This window comes from Lipotes vexillifer, unplaced genomic scaffold, assembly GCF_000442215.2.
Source record: "Lipotes vexillifer unplaced genomic scaffold, Lipotes_vexillifer_v1.1 scaffold63, whole genome shotgun sequence".
Classification (NCBI taxonomy): Eukaryota; Metazoa; Chordata; class Mammalia; order Artiodactyla; family Lipotidae; genus Lipotes; species Lipotes vexillifer.
The window spans coordinates 2,394,893-2,415,250 of NW_006784492.1; the positions used below are offsets into that span (position 1 = coordinate 2,394,893).

The 20,358-nt window shown below is 47.5% G+C and overlaps 1 protein-coding gene across 1 annotated transcript in view; it reads right to left on the reverse strand.

Moving 5' to 3' along the window:
* KIAA0232 (KIAA0232 ortholog) overlaps nt 1-20,358 on the reverse strand; it is a 56,295-nt gene that overhangs the window by 2,400 nt on the left and 33,537 nt on the right. Inside the window, 5 exon segments of the mRNA XM_007456873.1 lie at nt 3-80; nt 4,775-4,883; nt 11,070-14,361; nt 16,400-16,481; nt 17,854-17,920. Of these exon segments, the coding sequence (XP_007456935.1) occupies nt 3-80; nt 4,775-4,883; nt 11,070-14,361; nt 16,400-16,481; nt 17,854-17,920 (3,628 nt within the window).

The window sequence follows — 20,358 nt, forward strand, 5'->3', positions numbered from 1 at the left end:
ACGCTCTTCATTACTGGGCATTTCTTTAACATCTGGATATTCTTCTATACCATTCTCTCCCTTGGCATTTGTATAACATTCTTAATCATTTTGAATGGAGAAGGGAAAAGAGGGAAAGGGGGGGAAATTTCATTAAGACACAGTTACGAAACATACATTCTTGTTTCATTTTTCAATGAAAAGTCAGATCAATTAGGTCTACAGCCCTTTGGAGATTTTAAGAAGTCACTAAAAGCAGACATGTTCAGCACCAGCCAGATAGGGGTGTACGAGGAAAACGTTAGGCCAATTTAAAAATTCTTCTAACAAATTGTTCATGGAGTTAAAAAGAAAAACAAAAACACAGGCCAGCATAACCATGCATTCTTGTTATCCCACCACGAGACATTCATTCAACAAATACGTACTCACACCTCTAAGTGACAGGCCCTGGGAAAACAGGATAAGAAGACCAGCAAGGTCCGAGCTCTCAAGCGCGTACGTGGTGTGGAGGGGGACAGATGATGCACCACGCGTATGTTCACAGAACAAGTGAGCAAAGGAATTTCAGACAAGAGGGGGCGCAACGGAGAAAACAAAGCAGGGCAACATCCTCTGTTCTTCCTCAGCTCAGCAGCAAACTAAGCCACCTGTGGAACAGGGAGGAGGAAGGTGGCTAGCGTTTTGACTGGGTAAGCGGCTCTCGGAAGGGGACAGGACCGTAAGCTGGAATTGGAAGGAATCAGATAAATCATTTAGTCTATCGCTTCTCAACCCTGCTTTCGCAATTCAAATCACCTGGGGAGCTGTAAGAAAAGTCTGGAAGCCCGGGCCCACACCTGAGATTCTGACTGACTTGGTCTGGGTATGAGCACTTTCTGAGAAGCCCCCAGGTGAGGTTGAAGCACGGCCAGGGCTGATGCCCACCGGCCTTAACCTGCACCGGCCCCCCCAGTCACCTTAACTCTACGGAAAGGGTGTCAGGATTCCACCCCGGCCGCCCGCAGCAGCCACCGCGAGGTGCTGGATGAGCTGCGTGCCACCCCACGCGTCACAGCAGCGGCAGGGCCAGCTCCATGACCACGGGCCCTCCTGCCATCACCGGGGGCGGGCAAGCCTGGGCCCTGCTTGGCCTCCCAGAAAAGGCTGTACTCTCCGTGACCTTTAGTTCTGACAGCCTCAGGCCCTCAAACTTACTAGTGTAGGTTCACGAAAAAACCCAGGCTCTGGGATTAGACAGACATCAGTTGATTCCTGATGGTGCTACTTACTTGTGATGTAACTTTGGAGCAAATTATCGAACCTCTTGGAGCCCCAGTTCTCTCATCTCTAAAACAGGATCATCATTTGCCCTCACAGATTTCTGTGCAAGTTCAGAGATCACCTGTGTGCAGCCTCAAGTTCGGGCTGGCACAGTCACCAACACCTTCCACAGCTGCTACTAACGAAAGCCCTGGGCTTGGGGCCAGCCCGCTGCAGGACAGCTGGGGAGGACGCCCTGCTCTCCCATGAGGCAGGGAACCCCTCACTCTCACCCTCACCCTTTCTGGGCCGTCACCTTTTTCTCAGCTCGCCTACCAAGCTCTCATCATCCCCGAGCCCCACCGCATTTGGTCACCACTCGTACGAGGTGGGGAAGGTAACCGTTTCCTTGGCTCGGATATGCCCACAGATGGAGCGGATTCCCCCCACTATTAATTACCTATACTGTTTCCCTGCAGGGCTCTCTCTTTAAGACTCAAAAACACTTTTCTAAGTGAGCTTTCCAAATGTTCTGAATCCGGTGTATGAGCTCTGGAGGTGGACGCGTGGGACAGACTGTGGCACACAGCCTGCGAGGCCCTTGTGGTCGGACTCCCTGCTGCCCGCCTGACCTGCCCCTCCCCCCGGCCCACGTGCTGGGCACACAGGGGCCACAGCACGTGCAGTCCTGCTGCTGCCCCGGCCGGCGCTCCTGCCCGGACCGCGCCCCAGCCGCCAGGCGCTTGTGTCCTGACTCCCTCAGGTCCTGCTCAGAGGTGAGCTGATCAGGAGGGCAGGGACGACGCCTCTGCATCCCCAGCCCCTAGACAGTGCCTGGCATGAGGCAAGCATGCACGAAATATGTGCGGAGTGGGTGTGTGTGTGGGCACACAGCAGGGCGGGGGCTGGGCCTTCGTGCCGACGGGGCCCTCGCTGCCCCTGCTCCGGGGCCACACTGCCTCCTCCTCCTTTGGGGCCTCCATCTCCTGACTCACAGGAGAAAGGGACAATCCTCCTTGCCCTCCTTCCCAGGGAGGCTGGAGCTCCCAGGTCAGACTCAGAGCTGCACAGGCTTCTCAGTAATCACCAGCGCGACGTCAGAAGCTTCAGGAGCGGGGACGAGCGTCGGCAGTCACGGCTGCTGAGTGGGTGAGAAGGCCACCTGCTTCCCGGCTAAGCTTCTGCTGAGTCTATGCCCCCACCCCACAGGCTGAAAGCACCACACTTCGTAACGGCACTACGAGGCAACCGTGCAAGGATTTAACTCACGGTCGTGAGTTCAAGGTCATTCAAAAGTCTGGTCACCACACTTATCCACTGAGGGTTTCCCTGCACGCCACTCCACAATATATAAAAAGCTGAATGGACTAACAACCATGTACAGCACCTGCAAGGCACCGTATAGATAACCATGGACCTGGAGCTGACAGCTGAAGCGCATTCCTCACTAGCAACAGAAAACCGGATGGAGGCTGCAGAGACAGCCCGCGACACAGAGATGGAGCCCCAACTCAGTGTGCTTGGAAGTCACCCCAAGCCGCCCCCCCAACCCTGGCCCTGCCTGCTCTGCCACCACGTCCCTCCTTCCCTCTGGGTCCTTCCTGCGTGTGGGTGCCTTCTTGTTGCACTGCTCCAGGGTCCCCGGCCCTCCCTGCCTGCACTCCCATTAACTGCAGTTGGGACTCACTCAGCCAGTGCACTGGACTGGACTGAGGTCAAGGTCTGGTTTGCACTCCGATCACCCTGGTGTCTCTCGGGCACCAACTGCAGACAGCTGCTGTGGACAGCAAGCTTCTGGACCACAAGGAGACAGCCTGGACTCAAGCCTGAGCTGCATGGCTAGTGCCTGATTCTGGGCGTTCAACCTGAGACTTAGCTTCCTCATCTGAAAACCAGGCTCTCACGGGGCTTGTATAAAAGACTGAAAGCACCTCGTAAATCATGAAGAGCAACCCAAATACTAGCTAATGATGGAGGAACAGGCCTTTAATAAATGCTGTTAAATAAAAAAGATGCTGAAGGGCTTCCCTGGTGGCGCAGTGGTTGAGAGTCCGCCTGCCAATGCAGGGGACATGGGTTCGTGCCCCGGTCCGGGAAGATCTCACATGCCGCGGAGTGGCTGGGCCCGTGAGCCATGGCGGCTGAGCCTGTGCGTGCAGAGCCTGTGCTCCGCAACGGGAGAGGCCACAGCGGTGAGGGCCCCGTGTACCGCAAAAAAAAAGATGCTGAAAATAAAGACTCTGCTCTATGCTCCCCTTATGACCCTTTGGGAAGGAGGAAGGCAGGGCTGGGGAAGCTGTTTCTTGTGCCCACAGAACAGAGAGAAGCAAACAATCCCAGCCTTGCCCCCAGTCAGCTGAGGCCAGGCTGCGAGGGCAGGCCAGTGCAGGCGTCCGGAGCCCCCAGCGTGTGCAAGGCCCCGGGGGCAGTGAGGGACATCACTGCTCCAGGTTAACTACAAATGAGCTGGAGAGAGACACACACTCGAACATGCAAATAGTAACAGGAGACTGACCTGCCCCCAGGGGTCTGACCGGAGAGAGCGCTGACGAAGTGCTGCAGCTGACAGCCCAGGGGACCACGGAGGTCTGCACAAGCTCAGAGTCTTGAGCTGACCACTCGGGCTGCCTCCTTAGTTCTCACTTCTCCCGACATTTCAGATCAGGATCTTTTTATAGCTTCTGAGTATGTCCACCTGGGCGGCTCGCAGACTAAAATCACCTTCACCAAATCTGCTACTGCTCCGATGTCCCTCTCTACCGGGTCTCCCCTAACTCCCTCCTGCTGTTCACTACTCACAGAAAGTCACCCAGCAAACTCCGGCATCCTCCACAAAACCTCTCGATGCTGTTCTCTATGCTCCCCCCGCCCCGAGTGCCTCAGTCCAGGCCTTCATCCTGTCGCACCCAGATCACTGCAAGAGCCTAAGAACCCCAGCAGGGGCTCTGCAGTTTTTCAATCCCTTCCCCCCTCCATTCTGCTGCTAGAACTGTTTTAAAAGCCACACCTGACCTGATACCCTCCACTGTGAACTCCTTTAAGGGGCCCGCTCCTCCTGCCTGTCCAAGTCTGCCGAACTCGGCGCCCCACTCCCACCCCCCGCCTCTCTCCAGCCTCAGCTACGACCCAGCTGGGCCCAGTGGGTCCCTGTCCCCCAGCCCGACTTGCCGCAGACCCTCGGCCTTTGCTCGGGCCGCTCCTGTCACGGGGACTACCTCTCCCCAGCCCTCCCACCAGGGCCCCTCCTGCAGGCCCCCCAGAGCTGATTACTCCCCGCTCCACCTCTCACGGGGGCTCCACCTCTCACGGGGAGCAGGCACGGAGCCCATCAGGGCCGGTGCCACTCCGGTGCGTTTCCACGCCCCGCCCCTCCAGGCTGTGATGGGGGTTAGAGCAGGGTCCAGTCCTCAGGCATCTCTGCGTCCCCAGTGCCTGACAAACTCTGGCCACACAGAATGTTTTTGGACTGATTTTTACAGCGAAAGAATGTATTGCTCTTCATGAATTAGAAATCTGAGTGGATGAATGAATGGCCTAACGCAGGTCTTCTTACCTTCACATTCTGAGGCGGGAAGAAGAGGCGAGCGCAAGGCTTTTTCCCACCAGGTCTGCTTTTCTTGACTTCTGTTCATTCCTTGCACGTCAGTGTTCAATACAGGAAACTGTTTAGATCAAACCAAATACAGACAAAGTTCACAAACTTCCAAAATAAAGGGGAAAAAAATTCAAGCGTTATTAGCTGTGGACTACAAACCCAGGATCTTTTAACTGGTGCGGTTTTTTGGTGATTTTTTGTTTTTACTGTTCTAGACAAGGTGAATACAAAAAGCCAACGTGTTCACGGCATACAAAGGAAGTTTTTCTTAAAAAGCACTTACATTGGAAATGCAATAAAAAGTCTTTTCAAAAAAACACAGCAAAACTCTTACGAAGCAAAAACATAAGGAAACAGCCTCAAATAAGGCAAGTTTTTAGATTCCGCAAGTAGAGAGATAACGGGCGGCTAGTGTGAGGTGCCCGAGGGAACGTGAGGAGGACCCTCTCCTTCACACACTCAGGCAGGAGGGAGTCAAAGAAGAATCGGGACAGAGGAAGCTTTACAGGCAGAGTTACCAACCTAATGTCTTTATGACAATTATCTGCTTCGATGAGAGCCAGAAGGAAGTTGAGACTAAAACCAAGTAAGAACACTGATAGTAATTCAGATTCAACACAGGAAACAGACATCGAAATGAGAGGAGGGCAGGACTCCTGAGAGCAGGAGCGACCCCGTACTCCGTGCACATCCACGGCCCTGGCAGAGGGGAAGGCGCTCACGCCCACCCCTCGCTGGTGGAGCTCTCAAGTCCCAGCCGGACGTGCCCACCTGCCCGGGCAGCAAGGACTAGATGCAGTGTGGCTGTCACGCGTGATCGAGGCGTGTGCTCGTGAGCGGTCGTCAGAGCCGTGGCCAGGGGCGGCCACCCCGGGGACATCCTGGTGTGCTGGGGCCTTCCACGCCGCTTCCTCACTGTGCCCGACCGCAGGCCCTGCCAGGCTACGTAAGGCCTGCTTTCGGCATCTCTGTAACTCCCATCACCCATCCCAGTCTCAGCAAGTGTCTGCTCCATGCATATGACCTGTAAACACTGCATACACCTTTGTCTCAGAGGACATTTCATTACATGTTCAAGTTCAAAACCTGGACTGTCTGTCTTACAACCGATGATCTTCAGTTCTCTAACAGGATTTTGTTACTCTCCTAAACAAAGTAAATTATTTTACTTTACCAAAAACTTTCTGATTTCAGTAATGTGTGATTTGTATTACTTACTAAACGGGAAATATATTTCAGATTCTGATTTTCATGTCACTTTTCAGAGATACCCCTCAATTAGAAACTGAAGAATTGTGCTGTCTACCCAGAGTGGTCAGTTAACCTTCACCATTTTCTCCTGCAGTGTATTCTAACAATAAAAATTAGTAAACCTATTAGATAAACAGATACCAAGGGCAACAGTGACAACAAGGCCAGGGTTAACGCAAATGCAGCCAGCAACACGCCAGGTCTGCAGTTAATTCAAGGCTGATTCCTGCATCTGGCACCTAATTCACAGCACTATTAGGCCCTTCTGGAAAGGCTCTGCCTTCTCTCCAAGGCATACCTATCTGCGAACACATTACTTGGTGCTATCCAGGAGGAGCAAGGATGGCTCCCTGGACAGAAGTCTCCCGATCGTCCCCAAGGCACTATCGAAGAGAGATGGATTTGAAGGTAACAAGTTCCTATTTGAGAAAGAAAATGTGTGGGGCAGGCTGAGGAAGGATCAGTGTTTTATTCATGTGAGTGCAGTCAGACTGCTTATCTTCAATCCTTTCTTGAGATTGCGTGAGTGAGGTAAAGAGAAAGAAAGGGGAGAGAATTCACTGGGACAGACAGGACTCGGTGGGAGAAAGCAGGCTGGAGGGGCCGAGGTGTAGCCGGCGGGGCTGGGCCAGCATGAACAGCAGGAGGTGAGACACAGGGAGGACCAGATGTGTGTGAGCACAAGGCAGCAAGCGCACCTTACTGATCTTCACACCTCCAGGAACAGGGCCTGGCACAAAGCAGATACTCCAGGTGTGCTGGCCTCAAGAAGAGGTTTCCCCTGGCCAAAGTCCCTGATTATCTAGCACACCACTTTCTCTCTCCCTCCCCTGCTGAAATCACTGTTAGATCATGCCCGTCTCTGGCATAGTTTCAGGATTTTTTCTGCATCCTCCATTTGAATGTCAATTCCAACAGCAAGGACTTACTTTTCCTGTTTTATGTTACACCGAATACATGGTCAACGAATATGCGTCTTTCCACTTAGCTATTTCCAACTTTTAGGCTGCAAAAGATAACCAGGCTTTGCTTAAATAATGTCTGTTTAATGCATTAATGCAACTTCTGTCTTGGTTGAGAATGAAAAGCATGAAGAAAGAATGGAAGAAATGGAAAACGGACCAGAACACAAGCTTGGGTGATCCAGGTGCACCTCTGCCTTAGCAGTGCTCTCCCGCTCCCTCCGGGTAGCTTCTTGGCTCACGTGCCACCTGGAAGCCTTTCTTCAGCTGTACCTTGGCAAGGAAGCCTGCCCTTACTCCGCATTTATCATGGCAAACCCCTCCAAGCACTCCCATCCCACCACATCCCTTATCCGGCTCCTCTTTTCCACAGCATTGGGATTCTAACGTACTGTGTAACTTCATACTCTTGATTGAATATACCTCCACAAACGCAGGGGTCTTTGTCTATTCCTTTATACCTAGCACCTAGAATAGCGCCCAGACGTAGTAGGCTCTTAATAAATATTTAATGTGTGAATGAACCAGTAAAAAAAAAAAAAAAAAAAAAAAAAAGAAAGAGAGAGAGAGAAGAACATGAACTTAATCCAGAAAGGCTTATCAGAAACGTCTTTAGCCACAGATGTAATAGTAATTCTTTAGAAGGCGAAAGTTAGGTAAAGGCTCACTGCTTTAAATGCTCACTAGACAGTCCCAGTTCTGGTGAAGAGAAAGGTGAGTTCTGCTCTGGGAACAGAACACTGAATAGTGCCCTCTGACACAGTCAGCTCTCAGTTATTTGCGTCACAAAAGGAAAAGAAAGCCTCCTATAATAAGCCTTGTTCTTCGGAAAAGGAGAGAGAAAATGTAAGTGAAGAGATACCCTGTGCAACAGAGACCAGTAAGGGACACTGCTGTCCTAAAGTTTTCCTTTACTGACAGGAAGCGCCCCGTTCTGGAAGGAACTTGGGCTCTGCCCTTACACTGGGGTCTGGGGCAGGCATCCCACCCTCTGGGCCTATGTGCCCGTAGCCGCCACGGGTGGAATAAGCCCATGGCGGCAAGTCACTACGGGCATTCAGTAGGGTAATGGTGGCACAGCAGTGGGCACAGAGCCAGCACAGCGGGGCTGGGACCGAGCACCCTCCACTCATCAGAGCATTCCGACTCCGCTGGCACACTCCTCGCGGGAGGCCTCCTCTCCTCGACCGGACTATGGTTTCCCGGAGACAGGGCGGGGCCTTCTACTGCTTCTCTGCGCCTTAAAAGCGCACGACATGGAGGCAGCAATCAAGCAAATGACACAGAGAACACTCTTGCCACAAACTCACGCACAAACAATGGACACCTGGAGCACTGCTCCTCGGCTTTTAGCTCCTACTTCAGCAGCCACGACCTAAACGCTGGCAGCTCCCCCGCACACGTGAGCAATTTCAAGCCCCTCTACCGTGGTGGTGCGCGCTGTTGCTTCTGCCTAGAGCGTCCTGCCTCCTCCTTTCTGCCCTGGACGCTCAGGTACGTGCAAAAGCCCTCCTCGACTCTCACGGGCTGGGTCGGTTCTCCTCTGGGATCCCACGGAACCCTATGCTCACTCTCCCCAAGCCACCTACCATGTTACCCAAACAGCCTAAAAGATAAGGAGCTGGCTAGGAAATTTTGGTACATCCATACAGTGGAATAATATGCAGAAAATAAAAAAGGAAGGGTGATTATAATAAAGTCATTTCAGTTAAAAAAAAAAAAAAAAAAAGGAGGAAACATATGTGAACAGGTATTTGCTCTACAAGCACACAGTATCCTCGGAGGATGCACACCGGGACTCACACTCATGGCTGCTGCTGGGGAGGGACCTGTGCACTGTGTACATACCCTCCTGTAACTCCTGAACTTGAACCACAGGAGTGAATTACCTAGGTCAAGGAAAAGAAGTGATCTGTTTGCCAACTGGTCTTCAGTACTAGACTGAACTCTCCCAGGGCAAGGTCAGTGTCTTGTTCATCCAGGTCACTTACCTTAGCGATGGGCACAGAACATGTAAATGTTTAATAAATGTTTGCTGAATTGAACTCAACTAAATTTTTGAAAAGGATCATAATTCATGTTCCTGGGTACCAATTCTATTAGAAATCCTACCTTCTAGACCACTTGCTCTGAAACAGATTAGCAGCCAGTGACTTTTAAAACAGAGCTTGGCCCTCCGTAAAGACTGCCCTCACTCAGGAAAGGAGGGGAAGACGACCCTGGCAGGAGCTCCCCAAGACTGACAGGCAGTGTGAGAGAGTGAAAAGGCACAGATTCTGGCCCCAGCCTGTCCTTTCAGGCCACCCTCAACCTTTCTGTACCTCAGATGAATCTCTGAAGTTAGCTCCAACCTGGCTCTGAACTGTAAGAGATGCTGCTGAGAGACCAGGGCAGTGAGGACCGAGGACAGCTAGGATATTGGACAACCCCTGTGTCCTCTGAGGACTTTACTGGCAGCTAAGCCCTTTCAAGACAACCCAGAACTCTGGTAACACATAAGTACGTCAACATCCTAGAAAGCTAATGAGTGTGGTAAATGGTGTGATGCAGAATCTCACTCCTTTCCTCTTAGAATTTCTTTCTTCCCAATCTGGAACCAGGTGAAATACAAAGTACATAAAGGAATTTTTAAGGAAGAAAAGTGGGGCAATAAACAAACAGATAAAGCCTAACAACATTATTTTTTGTTGTTGTTCTGAGCAGTTCAGACTTCAGCGTTTCAGTGGGGTTCAACTCATGTCTAAACATCCCCAGGCCAGCTCATGGGAGCACTGATTCTCGAGTTGCCTGTGGGGCTTCCGACCATCACATGCACTCAGGTCCATACCTCAGCACCTAGCTGACAAATGAGTAAGGCATGACCTGTATCCATAAGGCGCTTATAATCTAACGAGGAAAGTACACCGATGACTCATGAAAAAGGGCAAATGCAATTAAAAGAAGAGGCACAGAGCACATGAAAATTAAAGGAAGGGAGAAATGATTTCTGATGCAGGTGGGGATGCAGCAGGCCAGAGAAGAGGAATGAGGGATGCGTCAGTGGGAGACGTGGGAGCCTGAGGGAGCCTCATGGTACAGTGGGACTGAGCCATGTGAAGCGGGGTCGGAGTGTGCGGGGCGGGGACAGATGGGAGGAAGGGCGACACAGCTGCTCTCAAGCCACAGGTGGCCTGACTTCTAAACACCTCCAACTGTCTTCTTAAGAGCTGCGCCTGGAAAAAGGCCAGGCACTGCTATATCAAATAATGGCTGCAAATGGGCAGAGCACTGTGCTTTTTTTGTGAAATAGGTTATTGCCTTAAGTGTTATCTCTTGTATACTCACTCAGTTTAACCTCAAATCACTTGTTAGGAATAGTCAAATGGTACAATGACTCCCATTAACAAAGCTATTACTATTAACCTCATTTGATAGGCTGACCCATATCATTCACGTAACCTCGGGAACACGTACTTTGTATAAAGCAAAGTCCACGGGTTTTGTAGAAGCTATTTTGTTGCATTTGGATTGTGGCTTAATTTTTACATGTACCACGACAAATTTTAGAGAATTCTGTAGAGATGTAATTTATTTTACATGTAAAACATAAGTTTCAATAAGCTAATCAGTGTTTCAGAGACAATCAGACAGGCTTCCTATGTAAAGAAACCCTTTGCTGCCGCTTCTGAAGAGCAAAGGACCTTTTGAAGAGTAAATAGCGACTTCTGGATTCATCAATTTTTGAAAGCTGGAGCACTTACATGCCAGGCTTTGCTTTAATAAAGCACAGTACGTGCACATTAAGACAACACAGAAACATCTCATATCCTGATTTATTTTAAAATGTCTTTGCAGAAAATGTCTACTGTCTAGTTCAAATTTATGAATATCAAATCCACGTTAAGTCCTTCTGTAAAAATCATCAGAATGCTAAGTTTTAAGACGTTTAAACTAAATTCCCAATAATTTAACCCTATCTTTCACTGTCTGAAATGACTGTTCTTGGGAATTAAAGTCTGATCAAATGCTTTTACCAAATACCAATACACACGGACACATACCTCTTCCAGCTGTCCTGAAGAAACTGGATTATCTTCATAAGCAGGGAACTGACAACCTGCTTTGCAACTGCAAAATTTATTAATTTCTTCTTCACACTGTGCCATTATTTTACAGTCTGCTTCTGAGCTCTCTAAATCGATTTCCAGAGACTCACTCAGGCTACATTCCAAACACTGATTCTGCTTTCCTACTGGCAGAATCCCAGCTGATTCCTCCTGGGAATCAAGTGATGTTTGAGCACTCTTTTCCATTCCAGATTTTTTTAACCTGGGAAGGAATTTTCCAGACTCAAGCTCTGATTTTCCATAGTAATGGCCTTCCTTCTCTGCATCTTCTTCCAGTGGCTTGAGATCTGCCTGTGGATCTTCAAATGCATCAACTTGAGAAGGAATGGGGATATTTGCTTCATCTTTTTCAGATTCAAATTCTGACTCGCTTCCTCCTCCTGGGGACAGTTCAGATGCAGAAATTGGGCGAAAGTGAGTCCTAGGAGAGATCCGAATAGCCCTGTACTGTGTTCTGTCAACGCCGCATATCCTGGGGTGGAGAACTTCGCTGTCCGAATCAGAGCAGAGGATTGATTTCGGTTTAAAACTAGGACTGAAAGACGCAATCCCTTCGGGTTCAAACGAACACTCTACGTGGAGCACTTGTGAAAGTGGGTCGCTTAAGTCAAAGGAAGAGAAGGAACATCCAAGTCCAGGGTCTTCAACTTGGAAGTTACCACAAGCTCCTAGTAAGTCTTCACGGAAGATAAAAGAAAACCCCTTATTCAATCCGTTTTCCCCAGTCTTCGGCTGGTCATTCTGTTCAAATGACACGAAGGGTTTCCATAACTGCCTGTGACCAGGAGCAAAACTGTTTCCTGGGGTCATAAAGACATCTGTACCAGCTATTGTCACCACGTCGGAAGCTGCACACTGTAACAAACTTCCTTTTGTGTGACTGGGTGGTACTACTGCCCATTCCCCATCGCTATTAAAGGTTTTGAGCTCTCCATAAACTCCTCCAAGAATGAATGAGTTCTCTTTATCTTGGGCCACATCCCAAGGTTTAGAGGGGGTAGTATAATCACCACCATCCACCTTTGATAGCTCACCAGAAACAAAAGCTCTTTTCTCTGGGTTCTCTTTCTGTCCCTCCCACAGATGATATTCTGATCTCTGCACAGCCTTATTAGGCTCCTGGAGGGGCTCCATTTTAGCTTCAGCATCCAAACAGCAGCAGTAGTTATTTACATCTGTCGAAAACAACTCGTCATCGATCCTTTCTACCTCTACCACAGCTACAGAATTGCTATCTGCCATCTTTGTCCAAATGTCTTTAATAACCCCTGAGCTGTAGCCATCTCCACGTGGGCTGCTTTCACTACATACCTGTGTAGTTTCAAAGCTTTTGTTTTCTGTTTTTTGTTCTAGCTGAATACCACAGACAGATTCTAGCTTAGATTTTTTTTGGAAAACTAATGTCGGAATTTCTCCTAAAGTTCTACTGTTTTGCTGGCAAGTTTCATCTTGCAAAAAATCTAGAAGTTCTTCATCTACATAATTTGACGAGACTCTAGGAACTACGTAATTCATATCGTCTGCGTTAAACTGTGTGGATTCTTCAAACTGAATGTTTAATGTCTCATTGTCTGAACGTGTTTCTTCTGAATGGGACCATGGACTACAAGTCCTTGTTGAAAGATTAGAACAGTGTTCATTTTCTTCAAAGGCACTATTTTTGGTCCATATTAGTAACCTCGACTGTGTTTTTCCAAGCACATTAGCACTAGAATCTGTATTTTCATTTCCCAAGTTGAGTGTTTCAAAAGAAAATGGTAAAACAGAATTACTGCATTGCACTTCAAACACTGAAAAACAAGAGTTTACACCAGATCCTTCATTAATATCTGAGAAGAGCTCTCGACTGCCAGCAAGCAAATGCGGACTGAGCGCTGCGCCGTCTACGATGGGGGAGAGTCTAACCGGAGAGTCTCCTCCAAAACTCTCTCCATCGGCATCGCCAGAGCTGGATGAACAGCACTCCCAGAACTGGGCCAGACTGCCAAGGTCTTGCAGGAATAAGCCCTCAGCACCCACAGAGCTGGTAGAATCTGTCCATATTGCACGTTCCCCTTGCAACTCCATTCCATCTAACACTATGCAACATTCTGCCTCAAAATCTGTTTTCTCTTTGCTTTTCTGTCGAATCATATTCAAAATCCGACTTTCTCCTTGCATTGTTTCTGAGGCACCAGGATCCAACATGGATTGGTCAATGTCCACTTCATAGAAGTGTGTTAATTCTGACAGATGAATGTCATCCAAGTATCTGCTGTCCTCTGGGAGAGGACAGAATGAGGTCCCCGTGAGGTCAATATCCTCATTTATAACTGCAGGCATTTCTACAAAATGACCATCAATGAAAGTACCTGCTGCGAGGTATGTTTTATGAATATTATTGTTGCTGATACGAAGACCATGCACTGATTCAGACAATTCTTCTACTGCTTCTGAGGTCAGATCACTTGTATCTTGCCTGTTTCGGTATGTGGTCTCTAGTTTACTTTTCCTGCTCAAAGGAACAAAATACTCGGCAATCGGTTCGGTATACCACAGCGGCTCCTCTTTGTACTCTCTGTCAGTTCTGCTCTCCAGGTACAGGTCCCTTCCTTCAGCGCTCCCGGCGTCTTTCCTGCCCATCTCCTTCAGCGGCCTTTTAGCCCGCTTGCACAGCTGTTTGATGGAACCGCTGCTGCTGCTGCTGCTGCTGCTGCTTCCGGCATGCATGCTCCTTTCCACCTTTTCGCCATGCTTCAGTGAAAGCCTGCTCTGCCCATTCCGCCCTTTTCTGTTTCGGATTTCTCGTGTCTTGTGTCTCACTTTCACACACTTCATGGATGCTTTTAATTCTCCCTGATTACCACTTGAGCTCGAGCCTCCTTCGCTGGAGCCGGAAGACCAGGAGCGAGGGCGCATCTTTCCTTCAGGCTTATGTCGGATTTGCTTTTTGTACAAAGCAGGCTTCTCCTCACCTGTGCCATTCCTAAATTTGCTCTCCGTCTCATTTTGACCCTCGCTCTGGGTTTTCTCGTGCACAGTGGTGGGCATGTCGCTGCTTCTCCCCTTGGCGAGCTCACCTTCGCCATTGCAGTCCTGCGGGGAGGGCATGCCTGTGCCAGCTGGGGGGGCTGTGGACGGTGAGGAAGAGCGAGGGTGCGCGCTGACTGCAGCCTTGCTCCACACAGTCAGGATTTCTTGCAGGCAAACTGGTTTCTCAGAAAGTGGTGGAAATGCTTCATAGTACCTGAAAAACAAGTGGAGAGTTCAAAAGTGGGCGCTCAGACGCATCAGATGTAGTAAAAACAGCACCACCCATCAGAGAAATGGGATGTTTCATTTCAACAGAGTCAGTGTTTACGTCACCCATGAATTAGTAACTTTGTAAAAATTAATAATACCGTAAAATATACTTTATACTTAGCTCTATGGATCAAGCACCCTTACGTTCAGCAGTGAGATAAGCACCACAGGAATATTTAGAAAATATGCTAAGATGACTTTGATCTTTAAAATTTGGATTTTCGTAAGTCACTAGTTACAAATTAATACAGTGGAAAGAATGTAATATTTTGATACGAAATATCTGAATTTGAATCTCAGCTCAGTCATTTACTATGCTTGTGACTTTAAGCTAATCATGTAATGTCTTGGTCCATTTCCTCACCTGTAAGATGGTGATACTATGACTTACCTCACAAGGCTGTTATGAGCACTGGAAACAGATGTAGGTGAAAAGCGGGATAGCAAAGCAGTCGAGGGCATGAGCTCTGAAGCCACAATCCCTGAGTCTGAATCCTCACCCTGCTATTGCCTAGCTATGTGACCTTAGGCACGGTCCTTAACCTCTCTGTGGCCTAGAAAACGGGGTAATTATAGTATCTGTCTCACAGAGTTGTGAGGAGTAAAGGAATTAGCGTGCGAAATGAGTCAGAACGACACCTTCGGTGGCTGCTGTTATCGAATCTTTTCTCAGGAGGCAAGTGCAATGCCCAACATTAAGCAGACCCTCAGCAACGGCAGGTTTCTTGGAATACAAGTGTTCAGAAAAGGGGATGCTGGTGAGGCCTAGAACAATCAAAGCGGACCACAGCTGAGCCTTGATGTTCCAGATACGCAGCGGTTTGGCGAGTACTCTGAGGCATGGGAAGCTGTGTGAGGACACGAAGATGCTGTGCCTCATTAGACCAGCAACCACTGGAAACACAGGGCAGGAAAACCAGGGAGGCTGGCTTCAGAGGGCTTGAACAGGAAAGAAGCGTTTTCAGTTTGCTAGGAAACTGGTAGCCACTGAAGATTTCAGAGCAAGACAGACTGACAAAGGAAGACTCGAGAGTCAGGATGCCTACCAAAGTGGGGGTAAGTCAAGGTCACACATGAAGTGATAAAAGGCCGGGTGTTCAAAGGGCCTATACTTGACTCTCCTTTTCAGTCTAGACCAGAGCTGTCCAATAGAAATATATTATGCGCTTAAGTACTTTTTAATGTTCTAGGAATCCCGTTAAATGTGAAAGAAGAAAGTGAAATTAATTTCAATAATATATTTTACTTAACCAAATATATCCACATTATCATTTCACATGTAATCAACGGTAAAAACTATTAATATAATGTTTTACATTCTTTTTAAATGAAGTCTTTGAACGCTGATTGGTATGACACACACGGCACCTCTTAGCCTGAAACAGCCATGTGACAAATGGCCAACAGGCCACACATGGCTACGGCTACCGTGCTGGACAGCACAGCAACACAACCAACTAAGTACTTTTTCCCTTAAAATTTTGAAGTTGAGAAGATTCAAATAAAATGTATAATAAGGAAGTCTCCTTACAATGCAGTCAATTTAAATACGAACCATCTACAAAGAAAGACAGAAAAGTATCTTTAGGAAACAAGTCGACAAGGTCAATGACTTGCCCAGTTCCCTCTGCAATCAGCAAGGGGAACTTGGCTTCCTTGTGTATAAAACAAGGACAAGCCTAATTGCTTACAGCTGTCTCAAAGGACTGGCGTGAATTTCAAAAGTCGTATATGAACGGACCATGAATGGCCTTGTTTGCGTCATTCCGTGAATTTCACAAATACTGATTCAATATGCATGAAAAAGATTCAATATTCACCTTTGAATTCTCAGTGTCAAGCACACAGTAAGTGCTCAATAAATTCCTGAGTTATAAAATATCAAACTAAATAGCATATAACAAAAAACTGTAAACCATGTAGCAGTCATTAGTCTGATTTTAACAAATGCATGCTTTATTACTGAATACAATCTTACATACATTTCCACTTGATCCTTTGCTGTAGGGGATAATTCTGCCTCTGGAGAGGGAGACCCCTCTAACTTTTTGTGAATCTTCTCTTCTGTTATGAAACAAAAATTCAGAAAGATTTGTCTTATATTTAGTTAATAAATGCTCCTGTTTTTATCTTAAGTAAATTTAATCAGAAATTACATAGGCTTTTGTGGCTTTAAAAGAACTCTACACCAGTTTATCTTTTTAATAAAAATCTATTTCTTCAGTGTGCCAGAGGGAACTCTGGCTAAACCACATTAACGTTGGGCTGAGAACGGAGAGAGGTTCACCTCATCACTGACAGAGGCTCTAGAGGCACTTAATTAAGAGAATGAAATTCCCTGTGTACTTATTAATTATACCAGAAGGAAAGAACACCTGCTTAGATTCCAAAAATATTTTCTCAGGAAATTCTGCACTCACTGACTTCATACTGCCTCATCTTGACTAACACTAATCTGTAAAGAAAGTTATTACAATTAGCTCTCTGTTACTTAACATCTAGGTGAGGGCTGTGTTTCAACTAAAATAGAAGCAGAGGGCTATACTCTTAGCTTAGCTCAGGATACTGCCCTCAGATTAGAAACAAATAAATTGTGCCCTTATTAAAAAGAAGGCTCGGGCTTCCCTGGTGGCGCGGTGGTTGAGAGTCCGCCTGCCGATGCAGGGGACAGGGGTTCGTGCCCCGGTCCGGAAAGATCCCACGTGCCGCGGAGCGGCTGGGCCCGTGAGCCATGGCCGCTGAGCCTGCGCGTCCGGAGCCTCTGCTCCGCAACGGGAGAGGCCACGACAGTGAGAGGCCCGCGTACCGCAAAAACGAAACAAAACCAAACAAAAAAAGAAGGCTCAAGGCTTGGTGGCCAGCAAAATCACCATGAGGAGGACATGTAAAATAAAGATCCTTAACTTTAATAGGTCACTCTTATTCTATGGGCTTGCAGGAAAGTTGAGAAAAGCAGCTGTGAGGGTTCACGAATCAAAATGACTTAATGAGCCTGTCAAGCCTGCCTTTCCAAGAACTTCAAGAGTAAAGGCAAAAGTTCCTTCCAGACCTAAAATAATTAGCTGACACCTTTGCAGGCCTTGATGTCAACAGGCAAATATTAACTTGGGGGGTCGGGGGAGGAGAAGGCTGGGAAAGGTAAGAGATGATCGCTCCGGATGCCTGAGCTTCCGTTTGAAGACAAACACAATGCAAAGTCTCCTTTCCATGAGGGCACTTGTGGATTAAGTCATCCCTTTGAGGGCAGGGATCTGTCGACCAGTGATGGCTGTGGAATGACCCAGAAGCCACTCACAGCGAAAGACAGAGCATGACACTGGCCTGGTGACACAGTGAATACAACGTTGCTCCTGTTGCCTTTTCTTTCTGATCAATTCTAAGATCTGGTGACTCAACCCCCCGGTGCGTGGATAGCCCTTGGAGGCGGCACTCTCACCTTGCTGGCTCTGCAGGTCCTTCAGCCTGGAGCAGAGCTCCTCCACTAAAGTCTCGATACCAGAGCTCTGCGTGGGAACAGAAATGCACACAGTTTACTGCCAGGTATGTAAGAGTCAGGTATTTGTATACTTTTGTCTTAATATAAAAGCTTTACAAATCTTCCATGTTTCAAAAGAAACACATTATGAATATTTAAATGAACATAAGAGTTTAAAAACTATAGGTTTCTAGATTCAATTTAGTATACGTATTTTACTAATAAAGTATATTCACCGGCACTTACTGATAAAATGTGAAAATACTAATGTACCTCCCAGAGTGGCTTCTGTCTTCCCGGGGATACAGCATCTTGCTCACGGGGGAGCCTAAGGACCTAAATGCCCATCTTACGGTTAAAAGTCAGTCACTATCAAAACCATTATTCAATATCTGTACGAGCAAGGGCTTGTACGAGACTCAATACAAATTAAAATCACAAAAATCTCCCCGTGGTCCTCTAGGAGTACATGGTCTAAAGAAAACAGGTGACTTTTTTTTTTTTTCTCTTAAAGTGAACACTCATGACTGGAACAAACAGAGCAGGTGGAAAACATATGTCATTACTGCAAGCGAATGTGAAAGCTTTACTTTAAGGGTCATGAATAGGGTATTAGCCTCTGTACAGAACTGGGGTAAAATTTAAGGAGAGTGCGTGGAAGAGTCTGAAATTGGGAGGAAAAGAGTAAGAGCCAAACTCTAAAGAAAAATGAATGATGGAAACAGGCATAAGCAAATCTTTTACTATGTAGACTTTTAAACTTTTAAAATTCTCTATTTCTCACAGGAGGAAAGAAAAAATCTTTTACAAGGTACAAAAAAAGTGAACGTATTTCCTAGGAACTTTTTATTTATTCAGTGGCTGAAAGCCCTACTTAAATTGGAATCGAGTCTCTCTAGGTGGTCACGACCCGAACAGACGCACAGGACTCTGCCTCCTGTCCTCCTCACAGGGCCTTGAGGGGCTAAAAATAGACGCTACCCCATTCACCTCACCCACAATGACTCAGCAAAGTATTACAGATATCCTCAACAAGAAACCGCAGTTACACAGTTTGAGCAGCAAGAAAGATTACAATGAAAACAGCTAATTGTAAACATTGATAGTTACAGTCTATCCACATCATATCACAGTTTTTAACAGGAGACAGGACAAAAGAAGAAAGGGAAATGGGCCAGAGGAGAGCTGTCCTTTCCTTAAAAACTCCTAAAAAACCATGGCAGATATTAGTCATAAGCACAACTCTGACTACACAATTCCATTGGAAAGATTCCGCTTACCATAATGTTCAAGGTGTGATGAGTATGGCCGTTTTATTCTACTTCCTCCAGACCATGAACCTAACACCGGTGTCAGCTGACTCGCGGCTGCATGCTGGTCTGTTCAGCAAGCCTGTGTCACTGTGTTTCTAAAGCCGGTGCCCGTCTCCAGGGCAGAACACCAAGCCCTAGGGATTGCTTATACGACTCCGTTCGATCCTCTGCAACGGCCAGGCCACCTACTATTCTCCATAGAGCGCTCATTACAACAGTCACCAGATGTTACTTTTTACGCTTTGTCTTGGAAATCACTTCCAAGCAACTGTAAAATGTAGCTGTTCTGGATAGTAATGCAGCTTAGAAGTATATACATTTGCTCTCATATATAAATGGATAGTAGACAACACGCTTAGTCCTCAACCCTGTACACAAGAGCAAGCTCTACCGACCCTGCTTCTGGCTTCCTTCCTTGATTCCTGAAGCATCATAATTGTATTTTTTCAAAAAAATCATTAGACCACTGGGTTATCATGATAGCAAACTGATCAACAAGAAGGGGTGTGAGAAGCAGCACCGGACCCTGTCATCTCCCGGCAGGCATTCTGAAGGGTCGACTTGGTGCTGTTAATGAGAAACTTTGTCCATTTTCCCAACTATGATATTAAGTACTAGATAATTTTGTCAATCATATTTTAACAGTATACCACATCCACGAGGGCATTCAAGAATACTGAGAGCCTGCAGTACATTATATCTTAGTGACAGCTCTAAGGGGAAACTATGTGGAAGGTGAAAAAACACTAACATTCTACCACGTAACTCATGAACTGCTTTTCCCAGCTGTAAGATGGCTAATACCCACTTACCTCCCAGTACCAAACCAACATGAGAAACTGCTCTGCAAACCACAGGAGCACTGTAAAATTCAAGTTATGGTATCCAAATCTGAACACCGGGGGGTGCACACACGGAGCCGGGCACTTTTCAGGAGATGTTTAATAAGCGGGTCTTCCAGACGCACGACCGTTTACTCGTCTACTTCTCTCTCACTCACTCACTCAACTCAGCAAACGGTCAGGGCCCCCGACGGCCAGGTAGGACACCCTGAGAGATGAGCTCCCTACCTTCAGGGAGTTTACCCTCAAATAACTGTTACTTCTCACAGTTGGGAGACGGCTGGGGGCAATGTATCTGGGCCTGCATTCCT